The sequence below is a fragment of the Dryobates pubescens genome, chromosome 1 (genome assembly GCF_014839835.1).
Source record: "Dryobates pubescens isolate bDryPub1 chromosome 1, bDryPub1.pri, whole genome shotgun sequence".
Lineage (NCBI taxonomy): Eukaryota > Metazoa > Chordata > Aves > Piciformes > Picidae > Dryobates > Dryobates pubescens.
This window is the reverse complement of record NC_071612.1, coordinates 6,735,649-6,754,496: the sequence shown is the minus strand read 5'-3', so window position 1 is coordinate 6,754,496 and position 18,848 is coordinate 6,735,649. Positions and strand designations below refer to the sequence as shown.

The following is an 18,848-nucleotide window of genomic DNA, read 5'->3' as shown; positions in this document are numbered from 1 at the left end:
GTTAGACCATCTCCCAGCAGAAGTTGGGTTAATGCATCTCTTTTAGCATTTGCCATGGTTTCTTAGCTCAGAAACCATCTCTCTTCCCCTTCATCGTGTTCCCTGCTTGCACTTGCAGAACAGGGCTATACTGGTGTTTGTGGAAGATTATTGTAATATTTCTGTGTGGTCTCTGTGTTAATCCTCTTAATTCTCCAAATTAGTCAGGGGAGTTCCTCCTCCCCACCGAAAGCAGATTCATCTTAATTTTAAAAATCTGTATTCTTGGGATCATTGAATGAACAGATTGATCGTGGAGTTCTGCTGGTAATCAAAACCTAACTAGCTTTTTGGCAGTGCTGTTTACTGCAGAGTAACATGACTTATTTACTTGGCCTGGCTTACTAATTTGATAACATTTAAAGCTAAAACAGTGTAATAAGGCCCGTTGGTAGAGAGCCGTGGTAGCGGAGGAGTTTCAGAAGATTGTAGCACCCACTCCCTGCCATCCTGTGCACGGCTGTGGGTGCTTGGGGATTTAAACCACTGTGGTACTTTACACACAATGCAGAATGGACCCAAACTCTGAGTAGTGCCCCATAGGTAGTAATTTCTGTGTAGTGCCTGACAGAAAGTATAATTTTCTCACTTTTTCCCCAGGAAGGGGGCAGAGTTGGTGTGTAGAATGTTACTGTTTATAGGAGCAATGAGGCGAAGGCAGGCTGTATCTTAAACAAGGTATATCTTTAAACAAGAGAAAAGGTCTTCAGAGTGATCTTGAGTCTTCAGACCAGTCCTGGAACCTTCAGGTCCCTGGTGGCTTGGGACACAGAATTTTATAGGGTCAGAGTTTATACATCTGCAATTTTGCCTGAAGCCAGTGAGAGTTTACTGCTAAGGGCTCTGCCCTTTAGTGGAAGTTTATTTATAGCCGTGCGTATCTTTACACGCATCCTTAGATACTCACAGTATAGGTTTCAACCCATCACAACATATGTGATCCAGAAAGTCTATGATTGACTAGTAGATAGTGTGAATGCCAACCTTTCTTCCTCATAAATTGGTAAACACTAATGTGAAACATAGTGAGAATACCTCCTCCCCAGCCACGGGCGAGTAGCACGTACACAAAAGGCTACTCGACGTGGAGTGAGCTCCCCGAGATCCTGCGAACTCCAACATCCTGATGCAGTCCCTAAATAGCGCAGATGGCATTTTTCTCTCTGATGATTAATTCAATATCTTACCAAAAACAAAAACATGCTTTTGATATGAGAGATCAAAACACCAAGAGAAGCTCCTAAGATTGCAAGGACCTAAAAAACAAAAAAAAGAAATTAATTTATTTTTTTCCTCCGTGTACTTCTTGAAGACACCAGCCTGAGTAGAAGATAAGGATTAAAACAGATGTGCTTAGTGCTAGTTCATCTGCTTAAATCTAGCAGTCTCTGAGATCAGTGATTAAAAAGCCATCTCTAACTTTGATGAAATCCACTGCAGTGGTAATACTGCCTCTGATCGCTTTCTTATGGGCCTCATGTCTGCCTAAACCGGACATAGAAAACATTTCACTGGAGATGATACATGGATTATATGGGTCAATTATACACTTAATCTGCCTTCTGGGGATTAAACGGGCATAGATTGACCCTGCGTATTTGGCTTGTCCTTGGCAGTTATCAGATCAGGAAGGTTGCCTTTACCAAAAAGTCTGGTAAGAACTTAATCACGCAGTGATACAGCCCGCTGAGGTGGCAGCAGTCACCGTGCTTTTGCAGAAGGCAATTTTACCACTTCACTGTCACTGTGTATGTTCGGCTTCCTCGAAGGTCTGTGTCACAGCCGGGATACCAGACGGAGTATTTTCTCCTGAAACGAGAAAGCGAGCGAGCCCGTTCAGCTCTGCAAGACAGGGGCGGTTGTTTCTTTTCGTCTTTACAGCAGGGTGGGGTCAATGGGGTTCAGGCAGGCATAGCAGGAGAGCAGTGAGGGACGCTGGGGGTTTGCTCTGCTCTGCACCATTCTCAGTGCAGAGGGACAGCACTCCAGGTCCTCTCTGAGCAGCAAAGGAAAAGCCATGGCTCGAGTGTTAGAGGAACCGGCACAAGCCAGCTTGCCTTCGGGAAGGCTCAGGTCCTTGGTTGGAGTTCTAGTGGCAGGTCCTGTCCCTCAGGCTCAGCTTGGCTGGGTTTTTAGGAAGCCTCAGGGATATATCCCAAGGCTGATGTTGCAGCTGGTGGATTTTTGTTTCCTTTCCCCAGCTGGGAGCCCAGCAGGAGTGCTGGGCCTGAGGTCACAGCTCAGGACTGTCCTGGTATTTCCCAAGGTGGCTGCTCTTCCTGGTAACTGAGAGAGTGATTGCCCACTGGAATGGGCTGTCTGAGGAGGTGGTGGGGTCGCCGTCGCTGGGGGTGTTCAGGGCGAGGCTTGACAGGATGCTTGGTTGCATGGTTTAGTTGATTAGGTGGTGTCGGATGATAGGTTGGACATGATGATCTCGAAGGTCTCTTCCAACCTGGTTAATTCTATTCTATTCTATTCCTGAACTGACTTGTGAATAATCAGGATAGTGAGTAATAAGGATGCAGGGCACTGCACAAGGCTCTGTCTTCAGCAAAATCTTTATATAAACTTCCAGGAACCTGGCTGAGAACTTCTCACTGGTTTACTGGAGGATCCACAGACATGTCCTTCAGTGCCTACTGGTTTGGAGCCTGATACCACTCCAGAGTATATGGAAAAATTTTAAAAAGCAGATGGACAGCTAGGTCAGTTAATTCAGCAAGTCCTCTGCAGGCACTTGGGCATTAGCTTATTCTTAACATCGAAGCTTTTGCCTTCAGTTACCCACTTGAATTTTGGCAGCTCCTTCAAGGCATGCTTACAGGATCATGGCATTTCTTCTTAGAGTGTGAGCCTCGCATGGCACAATCAAATGCCAAAAGAGAACCCTTCTCACCCTCCCTTCTTCTTCCCCTCCTTGAACCCAAAAGCCTGGTCGTGAGTCAGTGGAGCTACTCACTGTGAGTTAGAATTACTCACAGGAGGACGGGTTGCAGGATCAGGGGAAGAACGGATATCAGACTGCACGCCGGGCTCCCTTCTAATATCTGCCTGAAGCCGCACTCACCGCTTTCTCTTAGACAGACAACAACCTGTTTCCCCTCCTACGCAGCTAGACTGCTCATTAGGGCACTAACTCTCTCCCACTCCCATCTTGATGTGGCCTCCACTGAGCTATTTCTTCTGCCTTGTTTTTTGCCTTTTTTTTTTTCCTCTTCTTTCCCCTCTCTCCCCCTTCCTGGGTGAGTTGTGAAATGAAGACAATTAGGCAGATTGATCCCAAGCAAGTGCAGCTTGCTTTTTTTCTCTCCATGCATCTTTGGAGGAGCCAGACCAGTGCAGCTTTTGCTGCAGAGGCTGCTGCAGCCCTTGGTTGGCTCAGAATAATTCAGACCTGTGTCTGGAGTCGACTACAGGGACCTTTGCAGGGAGGAAAATTAAATTGCAGTGGCAATGGTTCATATATCTTCTAGAAAGGGACAAATTCTCTTTGTTCTGACAGAGCACAGTGTGCATTGTCCTTCTGCAACCTCTTTTCCTTCCCACATGCCCTCTTGGAGCCACACAGGAGTTGGAGAGAGGAGCTCAGCACCAACACCCCTCCTCAGAGCCAAACCTCATCCTTTTATACTCCTATACATGAGCTTCCTGTGGCAGCAAGCATGGACTCGCATGTGGCCTTCTGCCTTTCCTGTATTCCCCTTAGCCAGGCTTCTTTCCTGAAGTGCTCATTTAAGTAGGCTCCATTTAATTTATTTTAGGGAGAGTCTTAATAAAATAAGTCCTAGCTCTGTCACTGGATTTTACGTGCTTGTAAGGTTTTTTTCCCCCCCCTCCTAAATGTCTTTATCAGAACAGCTTTTCATGTTCCAGTAGACATTTGGTTGAAGACAGTTAATTTGATTTCTTTTCCAGAGGAGATTTTCTATTAATCATCCTAAGAAAGCAGACTGATTGCTCTGTTACGTTAAGGTCAGCACAGGCTTGCTACCATCATCCACACAGTGCTTTTGAGCATTGGGGATCTTTGTTTTAGAGCCAGCACTAAGTGAAAGATCATTTATTTCCCAAAAGATGTGAGTAGCCAAGCTAGGCTTTGGGGAAGGGGTACAATCATGCTCTATTGCAGGCAGCAAGGCATCCTTGACCCAGAGAGAGCCTTTTTCTGAGCAGCCTCTCTGCTCCCTGATGGGGAGCTGCCCATACACATTTATGACTGTGTACAAGACGCAGAGCATGCTCTGAGCTGAAGCTGCCTTCCAGCTTCATTTAAGAGGCCTTAGCTAATTGAAGCTCCAACCTTGTGGGTTGTGAGGAAGGAGACACTGAAGGTGCTGGCATTCCCTGTGAGCCCTGACCCAGGCGGGTGCCAGCTGAGCCTGGGGGTGTGAGGAGCGTGGGAAGGGCCGGGCTGTGCTGGTGCACACAGATGTGCGGGGCCGAGCCCCTCGCTGCTGGCAGCTTTGCTCCCTCCCTCCGGGCCTTTGCCCAAAGAAACTCACGGTGCACGCAGGGGTGACCAACGGCCCCTGCATGGACAATGAGGAATTGTCTGATTTCCAGCAGCGCCTCCAATCCCCCTTTTCCTTTTCTTCCCCTGCAACCCAACCCCACACAATCACTGCCATTGCCTGCGCCAGCCAGCGGTGCATGCCAGATTAGCTGTCCCAGGTCACTTCGTTTCTCTTGATCTGCAGCTCTTTCCTTTCCTGGTGCTCCTTTAAACCTAACCCTGGATGTATGATATCAGCATTCAAATATGCTTAGCAGGACTCAGGCAGGGAGTGTGTTTTCTCCAGTGTGTAACCCCAGCAATGATACCAGGGATGCTGTTCCTTCTTGCACTCACAAAACTCATAGGACTGAGATCGCTGGGCTGCCTCTTACTGCTTTATTTTAATTTGCTGGCTATAGGAGAGCCAGCTACAGTCTACCACATCCCACTTTGTGACAGCTTTCAATTAATCTCCATAATGAGTATGATGCAAGTATTCCATAGCATGCATTACTGTATTGCACCTTCTTGAGCAAATTAGCATCCAGTTGTACCATCGCTGCTTTGCTCTAACAGGGTACTGGAACTGGAACAGGAAAAAAGCAGCACTCTGTGTGGATGTTGTATTTTACTAACCCACTTTATATAGAAACTCAGATTTTAACATGTCAACTTATTTTCTTTTTTTGAAAAACAGAAATAAGCAGAGAATATTTTATAGGTTAAAAAAAGTATCTGAGAACGAGCATCCATACAGAATTGGGTTGGGGGTGTGTGTGTGCCTTTGTAATTTTTCATGCAGAAGCTCTTTTATTGACAAAAACCAAGGTCTGCAAAGCAGCAGGTTTGGGGGGATTTATTTGACAGTTTTGAACAAGTACTGTGCAAGTGGAGAGAAGGCCCAGCACCCAGAACCAACCAGACAGTGTGCCCAGGGCTCTCTCCAGAGCTCAGTCCCCTGCGTGCGGGTACGTGGGATGCTGTGTGCCAGTGCATCACGTAATGGCAGAGTGTTCCAGCTCAGGGATGCACATAGCCAGGACAGGCTGCCTGAAAGGCAGCATCTTTTGCAGATGCATAATGCAGTGCCCAAGGACTGGGGCTGTCCTGTTTCAGAGAGGAAACAAGACATCCACTGAGGCTCCGAGCCTGCAAACCTGCAATACCTGCCTTTGCTTAGGCACAGAGTGTACCTGGCTTGAGGACATAGCGTGTAAGAGATTAGAGGTGCTGTCAGAACCAGTGTCACTGAGCTTCCTTCCTGGATCATTCTGACCACTGGCCACCACTTCCACCAACTGAGCCAGCGTTACAGTAGCTTTCTAGTGAGATCCACCCCAGGTGAGAAAGTTTAGGGCATTAATGTCCTGGCCTGTGGCTCTGTGCCCTCCCCTCTTCCAGGGATGGGAGTATGTGGCTGTAGCCTGGGCAGAGATGTTGGTGTCTGACAAGCAGCGTAGGCCACCCTGCTTGTGAATGCCCACACAGGTACAAGCCATTACATCCACAGCATTAGAGTTGTTCCTCCTCTGGTCAAGGTGCAGTACCACTTGCAGGTCCCTTTCTGGCTCTGGCTGGCTGTGTACCTGCCATGGGAAAGCTTTACTCGTGTGATGAGAATGCACAGATTGCCTGCAAAGCCACTGACGAGCGGAGTAAACAAACCTGCACCCACCGTGGCGCGTGGAGTCACAGCTGCACAAAACACATGTAGGTGTTACCTGGTTTTGTGCAGCACTGAAAGCAGGGACTGCTAGAGATGATCTGCTTAGGCACATTTATTTGCCCAAGACATTGATCCCTCTTTGCCTGCACAAAGAGGAATAAAATTATTTGGGGTTAAGAGTGGAGAGAGAAATTTGCAGCGAGGAGCATGCAGGGTGAGCTGTGGCCCTTTGGCAAGCAGGAAATTTGTACAATCCCACCATAAGGAGTCCCACGCCTGCCTCCCATTAACACCCGTGGCACCGACCCGCCGAGCCCCGGCGGGGCCAACTTCAAGCCAATTAAGGGTGAGGCGGCAGGCTGAGCGCGCCCCGTTGCCGAGCTCCCCGAGCAGTGGGTGATCTCAGGTGCCATATGTACTGCAAAAACCAGGCGGTGCTGCACCGCGCCCCGCTCTGCGCCTCGCCTTTCCGTCGGAATTCTCTTCCCTGTCTGAAGCCAGAGCTCTTAGGCGACTCAAAGTTTTTTATTTGTGGATAATTTTTGTGAAGGGAAGTAGAGGGGGGAGAAAAGGGAAAAAAAAAGAAAGATAATGTAATTCGGTGCTGCCATTTGCATCCTAGACAGATGATGAGTTGCTCTGGCTAGCGGCTTAACCCCATTATGCAATGCTGGGACTGTGACTTTATTAAATAATAATACAAATTATTTTAATATCGAGCCCCTCTGACTTTGTCACTTCCTTGTATAGCTACGATGTCGATGTGAATGAAATTTTGTGGTTAAGGAATATAAAGTAGAACAAAAGGCATCCAGAAATCGCAGCGCTGGGCTGGATGTTGAATACACTGTGGGGACTGGCAGTGAGAGAATTATAGTGATTCAGAAAAAAATCCCAGGGTAAATACAGTACAGCCACTTATGTCAGTAGTCGCTCAGTGTGAGTGTGACCTGGGAGACTCCAAACAGATACACAAGGCTTTGACAGAATGAAGCAGTAAAATTTAAGAGGGGAAAAAAATGAAGGGGAGAAAAAAAACAACAACCCTGAGATTTCAGGGGATTTTTTGTTCAATTTTTAGCACTTTACTGAATCTCTAGAATTTAATGTGGACTTCCATGGAGAGGTTTTGGTCAGAAAATGACGGTCATGTTACCTCTTGCGAGGACTGCCAGCCCAGGTGTAGGCAGAGCCCTGCCAGGGAGGAATGGTGGAAGGTTTGTTCGTGCAAGTGTAGAGTCCAGGATTTGGCAAAGGGCTCATGTACCCCAAACAGTTTTGCTCTTTGTGCTCTGTTTCTGAACATACCAAGCCAAAGACCCTATGGAGAAGTTAAATTAGCACAATGCAATCTGTTACCCAAACTTAACATTTCTTCTCTGCAAAAGAAGATACTTTTCCTAAGTGTGTGAGTCTGGGGTAAAGCACCTTTCTCGTCGCAAACCAAGGGCTGCCTGGCAGCCCTCACAGTGCTTCGCCGTTGCGTGCTCCTTAGGGCTGCACCAAAAGCCCCACTTTGATGTCTACTTTTGCATACCTAACGAGAGTCTCTGTACTTAAAATGAATTATGTGCAACAGAAGAAAAAAGAAAAGAATTATATGCAGCAGAAAAGCTACCTAATGATCGGGCGGTGTCATTAGCTGGTGTGCGGCAGCGTAGCAGGACGGTAACTATTTATTTACTCTTTGCAGATAATGTTCTGTTATTTCCTAGTCGTTGGCAATAGCAGGAGAACATCTGATATATACAATATTGGTGTGTATCCAATTGTTTGTGAACATCCCAAGTTTTGAAACATGGTTGTGAGAGAGGAATATAAGCTTAAGCTTGAAAGGCTAAAAAGCAGAAAGCCCCACACGTAAATGCTATTATGCACTTAATGAGGCAGGGTTTAAGGGGGGGAAAAAAAGGGGGGGGGGGGGGTTGGGGGGGGGGAAATCAGCCACACAAGTTGGTTTTATCAAAGAAAATGTATAAATAACAACCAGTGATTCAAACTGCCTCACAAAGGGAAAAGCAGGGACGGGAAGCTAGCACTTCACTTGTGGCATTCAGATAATAGTATTTACTACACTAATCTTTGGGGCTTAGCAATTGACAATCAATATATTATTATCAACAAGCGCTAATGCAAACAAAAAGCTTCCATTTCTTTTTCAACTGGGTTCTCCTAAGTCCCTTAAATTTAATTAAAACCGGACAGCGCGCTCGCTCTCTCTCTCTCTCTCTCTAGTACAAATTAGAGTTAAATTCATATTAAATATTTGTTCTACTGGAAAACAAAAGTGTCAGCTTGTGCTACTGGGTTTGGCTGCCTTTTTTTATCCCCCTTTCCTGCCTTGCCTTTTTTTTTTTTTTTTTTTACACACAGAGGGGGGAAAAAAAAAAAAAAATACCAGCTACTCAAAGTTAAAATAAAGTCTCTCTCCCTCCCTCCCTGTCTCCCAAGACTACTGTCTATAACATGTTGTTCCTTATAGAAAGTGGGATATGGTGGCATTTGCTTGATTAACTTGCTCGACAAAAGTGACAGCTGCTGTGGGTGCATGTAGCTAAGCTGCACAGCGCAGTTCCGCCTTTGTACATCTGTCAGCAAAAAAGGAGGAATAAAGAGTGAAAAGAGACAAATTGGTCCCAAAAGGCAATCCATTCAACTCAGGAGGTTTGCTCTATTCAAGCACTCGCTGGGAATCTCAAGTGCTAGGTAGCTTATTCAATTTCATTCATTCTTTAGAATGAGCCCACAAGTGTTTAATTTCTTATTCTGTTGAATAAAAAGGGGGAGCTTTTTTTTTTTGCCTTTTTTTTTTTTTATTGGAAGCATTAATTGTAAGACTAGCTGATCAATGCCTGTGATATTAACTCATTGCTTATTTTCTGATTAGCTCTGTGCTCTTAGGTACACGACCGCTAAACTTCGTTTCTGTACCGTGGGCAGTGTCACAGCAATTTCGCTGCGTCCAGGCGCAGTACTCGCTTCCCTGAGCCTTGGCCTCTGCCAGGCCAGGCTTGGGGGAATGGACCAAATCCTCGGCAGGTGTAAATCGGGAGTCGCTGGGTTATTGTTGATGCCACCCGTGGCCACGGCTGGGATGCAACCGAGCCAGATGCTCTTTGCCTGGGGGGCTGAGCCACTGACCTCACTGCAGGTTTAGCCCTCTGCAGCAGAGGAGAAGGGTTTGTAGCCCACAGCGCTGATCTGCCTTTGGATGGCTCTTCTGGACCCGTGGCAAATGGCAGGGGAAGGGAAGCCTATAAGAAAGGCACTGTGGAGTGATACTCGGCACAGAAGTTGGATTTTGTTGTGTAGTGGGAAGGAAAATTGATGAACGCGTGGTATGGAGATTGCTGCATGGGCAGGTCTCTCTTTGCCATCCAGGAAACATACACTTGTGTGGGAAGGATGTGCCTCCTTCATTGTGTGGCAGACAGTCCATCCCCACTTCCTCATCAACGCTGAGGACTGGACCTGCACCTGAGGGATGATGACTCAGCCCACTTTGGCTATGCCATGTTCTCCTCAGGGGCCAATGCTATATATCTTAAGAATTTTAGATGCTTCGGTGTCACCAAGGCCCTCTTCCTGCTTTTCTCCCACTCTCCTGGCTGGGAGATGTCATATCTTCTGCAGCAACCCTAAAAAGCAGTGTGAGGAATAGCCAGGGCTCAGGTCTGGCAGCCCAGCCAAGACCTTAGTAACGCTGACTGGAAACAGGGCAAGAGGCATGCTTCATCTCACCACTACTCTCATCCGTATCAGTATTCCAGCTGAGCTGGCCTTCAGAGAAGGCTTTCAAACTGGGATCATGGATGCTGCCATGTGTGTTCAGGCTTGCAGGGAAACAAAAGATTAGGAATCTGCACTGACCATAAGGCTCTGTGCTTCTTGCTTAGTGTCTTTACCAATGACTGTTTGAGATCAACAGCAAGAGAAACGTTGAGGGAAGGTGGAGAGGAACACTTTCGTGGCCACAGAAGATTGGAGGGACAAGAATGAGCCTTCCACGACTGCCATCCAGCAGCCTGGGCTTTGGGCTGGAGGCCTCAGCCAGCTTCATGTGTGCAGGGTGTGTCACGAGCAAACACAGGAGCACAGTCCCTGGGACAGGCAGACTTTACCAGAGGCTCTCCTGCTCCCATTCACTGAGCAAGGCTTCACACAACACCGGCAGCTGTGCGCGCAGAGCTGGTGCCCACAAAGCATGGTCCTGAGGTGCCGTGGCTGCATCCCTACCTTCCCTGTGGAGATGACACCTGCCAAGGGGAGGTGGCTGCTGTGAACGCATGTGACAACGCCGAATACCCAATTTGGTCTTGGAGCTGCCCAGGATGGTGATGGACATGGCCCCGTCAGCTGTCACGTACTGTCAGCAGTTGTAAATCAGCACAGCCCCACTGTGTTTTCCACCAGCTGAGCTTCTGGCCCATTGGATGGGGACACAAAGAGCAGATACAAAGAGTCGGTAATTTTTTAATTTTTCTTTCCTCCTGGCTGATTGAGTCGCTCTGAGAGAGAGCTGATACTGACAGCAGGCTCAGTTTCCTTCAGGAACTGAGACTCACAGCCCATTCCCCTCACCCTTCCCACCTCTATGGTCCCCTCACTCCATGCTGGCTGGCTCAGCCATGCTGCAGAGACAGCCACCCAACCTTTGAAACACCTTGAATTCAAGGGTTCATTTCAAAGCTGCCTTTCAGCTTTTCAAAGCAAGTCCGTGTCCTGGACAAAGAGAGGGAGCCAGCCGGCGTCCCGAGCCTCCTTCTGCAGTGTGTGTCACAGTTTTAAATAGATTTGCCCTGCTTGGATTGGTTCTGGTTGGAAAGCGAGTACTGAAATGAGAGGTCATAGGGGAGAGTTACTATGGTAATTGAGTAGTATCACCAGTAGTTTTGCTCTTATGAGCATTAAAGCACATAATAATAGACAAACAACAGTGGTTAAAGCAAGCAGGTAGGATTACTATGTTCTTTTGTCAGAAGTATATAATGTCTTGTAGTCAGTTTTAAAGACTTCTCAACCCCCAAATCCACCCAGCAGTCACCTGCTGAGTAATTTTGTATGCCTAATCTCTAGCCCTTAACTACAAGCCTTCTGCTAATTTGAGGCAAATGGGTATTTTTGACACTAAATAGGGCAGTAAAGAATCCCTGACCTAGAAAAACTCCATTCCAAGGCACTGAGAGCAGAAAAATATTCTTTCAGCATCCTTGTGAGACCTTTGGAATGACATAAAATAGCTTTGACTAAACTGTGCTGCAGCCTTCGATTAATGGTTTGCTGAAACTTGCTGAACATCCCTACTACAACTTCCCCCATAAAACTTGTCACTTCAGATTGCCATCAGCCACCACAACAATAATCATTTCATGCCTATTGCTAATTGCAAGCACAGCTGAGGCTCAGCGGGGTGCTCTTGCACAGTCCCAGGCCTTTATACCAGCCTCAATCTGTTGTATGGCACTTGTTCACACACAAAAAAACTACCAGTAAAGGCAGAAAGAGGCAGAGTCACAGGTTCCTTGTAATCCCTCTGCTACCCTGCTGACAACCCAGCCCTATAAGCATTCCTGGTTTTGTCCCACTCTTTACAAAAGCTGAAGTGACCTTAAGCTACTAGGATGTAAGCTTTTGAATGAAGAATACAGCTCCTTCAGGTGCCTTAAGAAGCAGTGTTGCATCTGGCTTACGAGATTCTGTTTGCAGCACCCCTGGGGTGAGCTGTGGCTTCCTGTAACATGTAAAATATGAGTGTGAACTCAAGGTTCATGGTAAGGAACAGGAGGTCATGCTTCCATTCAGCTCACACCAAAGAAGACGGGGGTTTGCAGATGTTCCTGGGTATGTGTAATGACACCACCTCCCGGAAAGCACAGGAGCCCAGCACAGGGCTTTTTTCTCTTGATAAAATGTGCCACACTCAGTGTGTTACTTGCAGATTTATTCATATCAATTTATGTATTCAGAGACAAACTTGCTATTTCAGCAACTTATTGATCATGCTTTTGCATTTTTTAAGGAAAAAAAAAGGTGTGGTGTGGGAACAAGGAAACTTACTGGTCAGACTGGCTGGGGTGTTGGATGGGCAGCCCTGGAAGCCCACACCTTGGTGTGGTTCACCTGCTCTGATGCCCATCCAGGAGCATCCCAGCCAGCCCATGGCCCATCTCATCTACCCAGGCTAGCAGCCAGCAATGAGGGTCACTGCGAAAGACAGAAAGGGAACAGGAAAACTAACCTGAAAAAGTGATCAAATTCCTGGCCCTGCAAATACAGTATCTATTTGCTGTTACTGCACTCTGATAGCATCCAAAGAGTGTCTGCTTGCATTTCCTCTGCTGTTAGCCAGGTCACACCACGCAGCAGGTAAGTGGGGCCTGTGGCATGCCTCTGCAGGAGCCCTGGTTCCTTTCCTGCTGACATCCCAGTGGATGTGTGGCATCCACCAGGATGCAGCCTCCACAGCCATTCCTCTCCTTGTGTCCTCAGACTGAGTGTACATTGTCCTCTGAGTGATGGGCAGGGATGCCAGCTAGCATCAGTGATATGTGTGCAGCAGTGAGTTATACGTGGAGTTGAGGGCCCTGGGAGCGTCAGTGAGGTCTACTCATTCTTTACAGCCAGGTGTGAGGAGTTATCAGAAAACATGCTTATACTAGTTACTTTAATGTATCTACTCCTCTGGAGATACTAAAAAAAACACCTAGGTGTGAACCTGTGCAACCTGCTCTAGCTGAACGTGCTTTAGCAGAGGAGTCAGACTAGATGATCTCCAGAGGTCCCTTCCAACCACCACCATTCTGTGATTCTGTGTGTCCACACCACAGCTTAGCTGGCGCTGGAACTCCAGCAATGTGCCTAAAATGTACTGCAGCTCATGGTGAGTCCACAAAGTTTGGGATTTAGGTTGTATGCTCTGCACCTTGTGTATGGGACAAGCCACAAGGCTGGAACTGGAGCCCTGAGGAGCCCTGCCCTCCCCAGCACGCACCCCGCTGCCCTTTGAGGAGTGGCAGAGCCACCCAGAGGGAGCAAGGCGGCCTGTGTCCCGACAGGACCACACTTTGCTCTTTTGTCTGAAACCATCACGTTTCTGTTTCAGAGCATTTGGCTTTGTTGTTGTTTTTTTAATAATATAATGATATGCAAATGTTTTCTTCTTTGGTAGGTTAGTCATGAATCAGAGGGCTTGTGCGTCTTATAGCACATCAACACTAGTGATAGCTAAAGGGAACATTTAATTTATGGGCTAACTTATTTTTATGAATATGCAGGGCTTAAATTCAGCAGTTGGTGTGTGCTCTATGAAGTGACGTGACGGTTTTGTGTATCAAGATCAATGAATTAGACTTTGTCTTTTTCTCATAAAGCAGAAAGTCTTTGGAGTAACTTAGCTTTGAGAGAGAGAGAGAGAGAGCTCCTTTCATGCAGCCGAGCAGTACGCCTGGCTGAGCCCTTGTCAGCTGGTGCTCGAGAGGAGAGAGGGACAACTCAGACTGGGCTCAGAGGAGTTTGTGTCTCCCCAGAATCCAGCGTGGTGGAGTGCCCAGCAGAAACACTGAAAAATGTTTGATGTTGCTTAATCTGAAGGTCTCAGAGCAGCAGTCACCTTGCCGATAACCTGCCTGCAGAGATTGTATTTCTCTCTCAGATCCACGTAGGTGTGGGTGGCATGGGGCAAACAGGAATGGCAGGATCTGCCCCCACCAGGGACTTCTCATATTGTCTAGAGGTGCCATAAACAGGCAGCAGATCGTTCTGTGGAACATGAGAGGCAGCAGTGGAAGGGAGAGGGCGTGTGTATGTAACATACGGTTGCTTCATTCCTCTGTGGGTTTTGATTTAAAGAGATGATGGAAGGAGGTGGTTGGGTGATCTGGGCATCCATGTGCCAGCACAGCCCTGGGTCACAGCTAATGTCACCCAAGAGCATGGCACATGTAAGCATGCAGAAAAGTGACATTAAAAACATTTACTGTTTCGCTCTGTTTTGCCCACATGGGGCCCCAGCATTGCAAGGGAACCCAGGCAGATCCCCCCGTGACAAGCAGTCACTCTGTGTCATCCCACCCAGCCAGCCTCTGACTGTCCTGGGTCATTGTCCCAGAATCCACAGGCACCTGGGGCTCTCTGGGGATCACCCAGGATGCTCTGATCTCCCAGACTAGTCTGAGGGATTGGAAAGTGTGAAGATCCAGCAGACCCTCATATGTCTGCTACGCTGGTCAGTCCTACACCAGCTAACCAGGGTGCATGGTTCAACCCCAATCTGATACCAGGACTTCAAGTGACAGCTAACAGTATCTGAGCTTGATTTCTGTTATGGAGAGAGCTGCTGCTTGCCTGTCTCAATTAGTTTCATTCACGCTCTTGGTTCTTGCCAGGCCTCCATCCTGGAGATGAAGGGCCAGCAGGAATCTCTGCTACAAGTTACAAAGGATCAAACAGAAGATCACCATGTGCCATTTGCTGACATCTCTTTATTTCCTCCATTTTATTAAGAGCTTGTGTAGAAATAGAAGTACAGAAACATCTTAATTGAAATTGGGAGGAGGAGGGGGGAACCCCTTCCTGTGAAGCATGACTAACCTCTGGGAGCAGCTCCCAGGTGCAGTACTGTTCAGTTCAGCCATGTGTGTTGAGCCCATGTGCTTGTGATGCTGGGCTGGTTTACCTTGAGCTCATTTGCCCTGTGCTATCTTGTGGGTGCCCCGGGACAGGAGTGTCTGTGGGCCCCAGTGCTGCCATCTAAACCCTGTTGGAGCCACACGTCCAGCAGTGCTATCTACCCTCTGCTCACAGGCAGGCACTGGCTTCTCAGCTGATGTTGAATGGTGGAGGGTAACAAGTCACCAGCCTCAATAGTGAAATTACAGTATATTCAGTTGTGTCCATTCACCTCCTGCACCAGCAGCTTCAGCAGCTAGAGGGAAGAGGGCATTTCTGCTCAAAGACCTCCACCTGCAGTTGCAGGGTGGGAGGGAGGCCGCAGTAGCTGCCTTATTCAACTGTTTTAGGCTAGTTGGGAGGAAGCTGCATTTCAGACCAACCTGGACAGTGCTTGATCAGGATTTTCATATACTGGTCTAGTAATTTCTTGTAATTTTCTACTGGTTCTAGATTAATTGCAGCTGGTCTGCAATACAGGTTGTGATCTCAGGGCAGGGGGTGGGGGGAAAGACTGGAAGAGAAGGGTGTGACTCTGCACAGAGGCATGATGGGTTTCTGTATGCAGACCACTTTGTAACCAGCCGTTGTACCCAGTGCCTGGGGGTGGGTTGTGATCCCCCCACCTCCACAGCCCCTGCTTTCCTTCTCTCCAGGGCTTGCTGCTCGTCTGTGTGGCGTCAGACGTGCCACGCCAGCCCTGCGTGAGCAGGGCACTGATCCACAGCCCACCAGAGACATCCTGCGCTGCGGGGCTGGCAGGCTGCTGCCACACAGCTGCAAGCCTTTTTCACAGGCAGCAAAATTTCAGCCATGGGAGGGGCCCTGTGAGTTCAGCAGCTTGAAATGAGCTCATTTTGTTGCTGCTCTTCCATTTTTCATAAGCGTGAGGTTGAAACCAAAGCACTGCCTGCACAGCCTGGGCAGGTGCCTGCAGGTGCTTGCACCACCAACCTCACCCACAGCCAAAGCTTGCCCCGCACCAGCCTCCCCTCTGCTCGCCATCAGAGAACCAGACTCACTCCATGCCTGGTTCTCTTTGAATTTCAAGACGGTAAGTAGCTTGAGTGTGGGTCTGAGACACTTAAAGGCAGGCCTGTGCTCTCGCCGGGGGGGGGATGGGTTAAAAAATGGCTTGGGCCAAACACACACCACTGCTGCCAAATCCCATAAACGGCAAAATCAAATTGCAAAAACCTTGTGGCATTGCTGGTGGCCATTGCCCCTCCTATTACATTTGTTGTTGTTGTTATTATTAAAATTAAAAAGCTCTTGCATGGAAATTTCGTGTCTCAGAGGGTGCCTGTGCCCCCCTCTAAGTCTGTTACAGCCCATGAACGTGATAGCTATTGGGAAAGGTTGGTGCTGACTGCTGGGTGCAGCCCTGGTTATTCGGGGCACGGCACGCAGCCCTAACGTGGGTGCTGGAGAAGTCCTGTCTCTCTTGCAGCAATGGTACACCAGCTCGATGAATGTTGTCTGCACCTGGCTGACAGACCGCATGGACCTGCAGCTTCACATTTACCAACTGAAAACTCTCATTAGGATAGTAAAGGTAATCGTCTGCTGTGTTCCCAACACCAGCTTGCTGTCGGAAGGAGCGTGTGTGCGTGTGTGTGCCTGCATGTGTGTGGCATGTTCTCTCAGGCGAACTGTCACTGGCAAAGAAACTAAGCCATTCATTAAGATTCTTTAAGACATTTGTGTATAGGGTGTACAGCAAGGGACTAATAGAACCTCAACGTGCACGGAGATGGAAAATGCAGGTGTGCAAATCAGAATGAAGGCACTGCTTTCACGGAAAAGGGGGGGAAATCTCTTGCTGTTCCACCCTACCTGTACAGTATGTGCACCAAAATTAGCCTTTTTGTGGCAAGCCATGTTGATCACACCCATAAACTCCAGCCTTCAAATGGGTTAAATAGAGCAAAAGTTTTTAACACTCTTTTAGGAGAAACATTCAAGCCCAGCTCTGGCTTGTGATTATCGTCAGAATGCAAATGAGGATTGTTCTCATAGTTAATTGAAGTCGTTTCTTTTACAATGGGTGTATATAATCAACTCTAAGAGATCACAAAGGTGAGATAACATACCCTGAAAGTAACATCTTTTTTTCCTTGAGTGCACGTGTATGTGTGTGTGTGCATGCGTGCCTTGGACTAATGATAATTATTTCAGTGTGAAATCACAGTGGTTTACATGAAATAATAAGATCACAGAAGGGGGTAAATATATTTTTGATCATTTTAGGTTCTATCTAATGCTTTTGGGTCTAGTATTTTATAATGTTTATGGTCTTGTGTGCAGTGAACACATTGAAGGCATGAATAAATTAAAACTGAAATGTATTAAATGTGCTTTTCATAACTGAAAACAACAGGCACAGACAAATTATTTCTACTTGTCAGCTAGCTAAGGAAAGCTTTCTTCCTTGTGCTTTATTTATACCAATATTACACTCAGAAGTTGCTACAACACATCCAAGGACTTTCTGAAATAGCAGAACAGTAAATAGTTTCCACACAGAGCACAGATCAGAAATAAATGAACTAGGAGGCCAGAGTCTTATCTCACAAAGCCGAGAAGTTTTTAAACACAAATTCAAATGAGAGATATTAATTGTAATAACAAGGGAAATAGAGCTAACCATGAAAATATAATTCCAGTCTCAGAACTAGGTGAAGAAAGAGAGGTTTAAGAAACACATGCTGTGTGCTTATGTTTATGCATCAACAATTTTTTCTGGTATCCTGGAGTTAGTTTATTTAATCCCAATACTGTAAATAGGATTGTTTAATGTGGAGCATTCCAGGAACGTGCAATCAGCGTCTGTGGTTATGGGCGGTAAGTGTTCTGCTGTGTGAAGAGAAGTAACTGGCAGTAAGGGCAGGATGAATGCAGACACGAGGGAAGATAGTTGGGGCAGAGCCTTACCTAATGCTTCAGTTTAGACCACAATCTACCATGATCAAAGCTTCCCTAAGCAGCCCTCAGTAGAGCCCTGCTTTGAAGCCTGAGCACAGCCACACAGCCTGGCCACCCCTGAAGTCACAGAGATGTGATTTGTTGCCCAAGGCACCCTAAAGGGACCTCTGCCATGGCAAAGCAGTGGCCAATAGAGAAGCCCTCCCCTACAGCCTTTGTGCTGCCCAGGATGACACAAAGTGTCCCCGGGGCCAGGATTTACCTTGGCTTCCCAGCATCTTCCATTAGTGGCTTCAAACCCTGGGTGCAGGAGCATGGCCTGACCCCTGCCATGAAGCAGGGAGGGCAACATCAGCCCTGACCTCTGTGCTGTCTCCTCCTTCCTCCATGCCTCTCCCCACTTTAGAAAACGTACCGGGATTTCCGATTGCAAGGCGTGCTGGACTCCACCTTAAACAGCAAAACCTACGAGACCATCCGGAACCGGCTGACGGTAGAGGAGGCCACGGCGTCGGTCAGCGAAGGCGGAGGGCTCCAGGGGATCACCATGAAGGACAGCGATGAGGAAGATGAAGAGGACGACTAGGGAAGCTGGCCCAAAGGGCCGGCTGGGGGTTGCCTGGTATCCGTGCATGTACCTCGTCTGTAACTCAGTTAGCCACATTAGGAACTCTTCTGTCAGCTCTAAATGCCCATGAGAAGTTTACCAATACAATGCCATGTTAGCTGTGTGGTAATAAGATTAGCACCTCTCTTTGATTCATTGGTTTCCTGATTTCATATCTATATGTTCATAAGCAATATGGAGCACCATTGTTTAATACTGTTAATGGGAAAAAAACAAACCACCCAAACCACTACATAGAGAACATGCTAGGTGTGTCCCTGTTATAATTAAAGTTTAAAACAATGCTTCATTAATGTACTGTATATACATTGATGGTAAATTGTCGTGAAGATGAGTGAATCGAGTCCTTTCATTTCTTTGTTTCTCTTCTGTGGATGCCAACTGCTTAAAATTAATAATAATAATAATAATAATTAAAAAAAAAA

At 47.3% G+C, this 18,848-nt stretch overlaps 1 protein-coding gene across 12 annotated transcripts in view; it reads left to right on the top strand.

The window, feature by feature from the left end:
- The window catches only part of CADPS (calcium dependent secretion activator), a 230,486-nt gene extending 211,849 nt beyond the window's left edge, over positions 1-18,637 (top strand). For all 12 annotated transcript variants that reach the window (XM_054160939.1, XM_054161022.1, XM_054161013.1 and 9 more), the window contains 2 exons: positions 16,321-16,425; positions 18,202-18,637. In XM_054160939.1, coding sequence (XP_054016914.1) covers positions 16,321-16,425; positions 18,202-18,381 — 285 coding nt within the window. In that variant the 3' untranslated portion in view covers positions 18,382-18,637. The remainder of the gene's footprint in view (positions 1-16,320; positions 16,426-18,201) is intronic.
- The last annotated feature ends 211 nt before the right edge of the window (positions 18,638-18,848 follow it).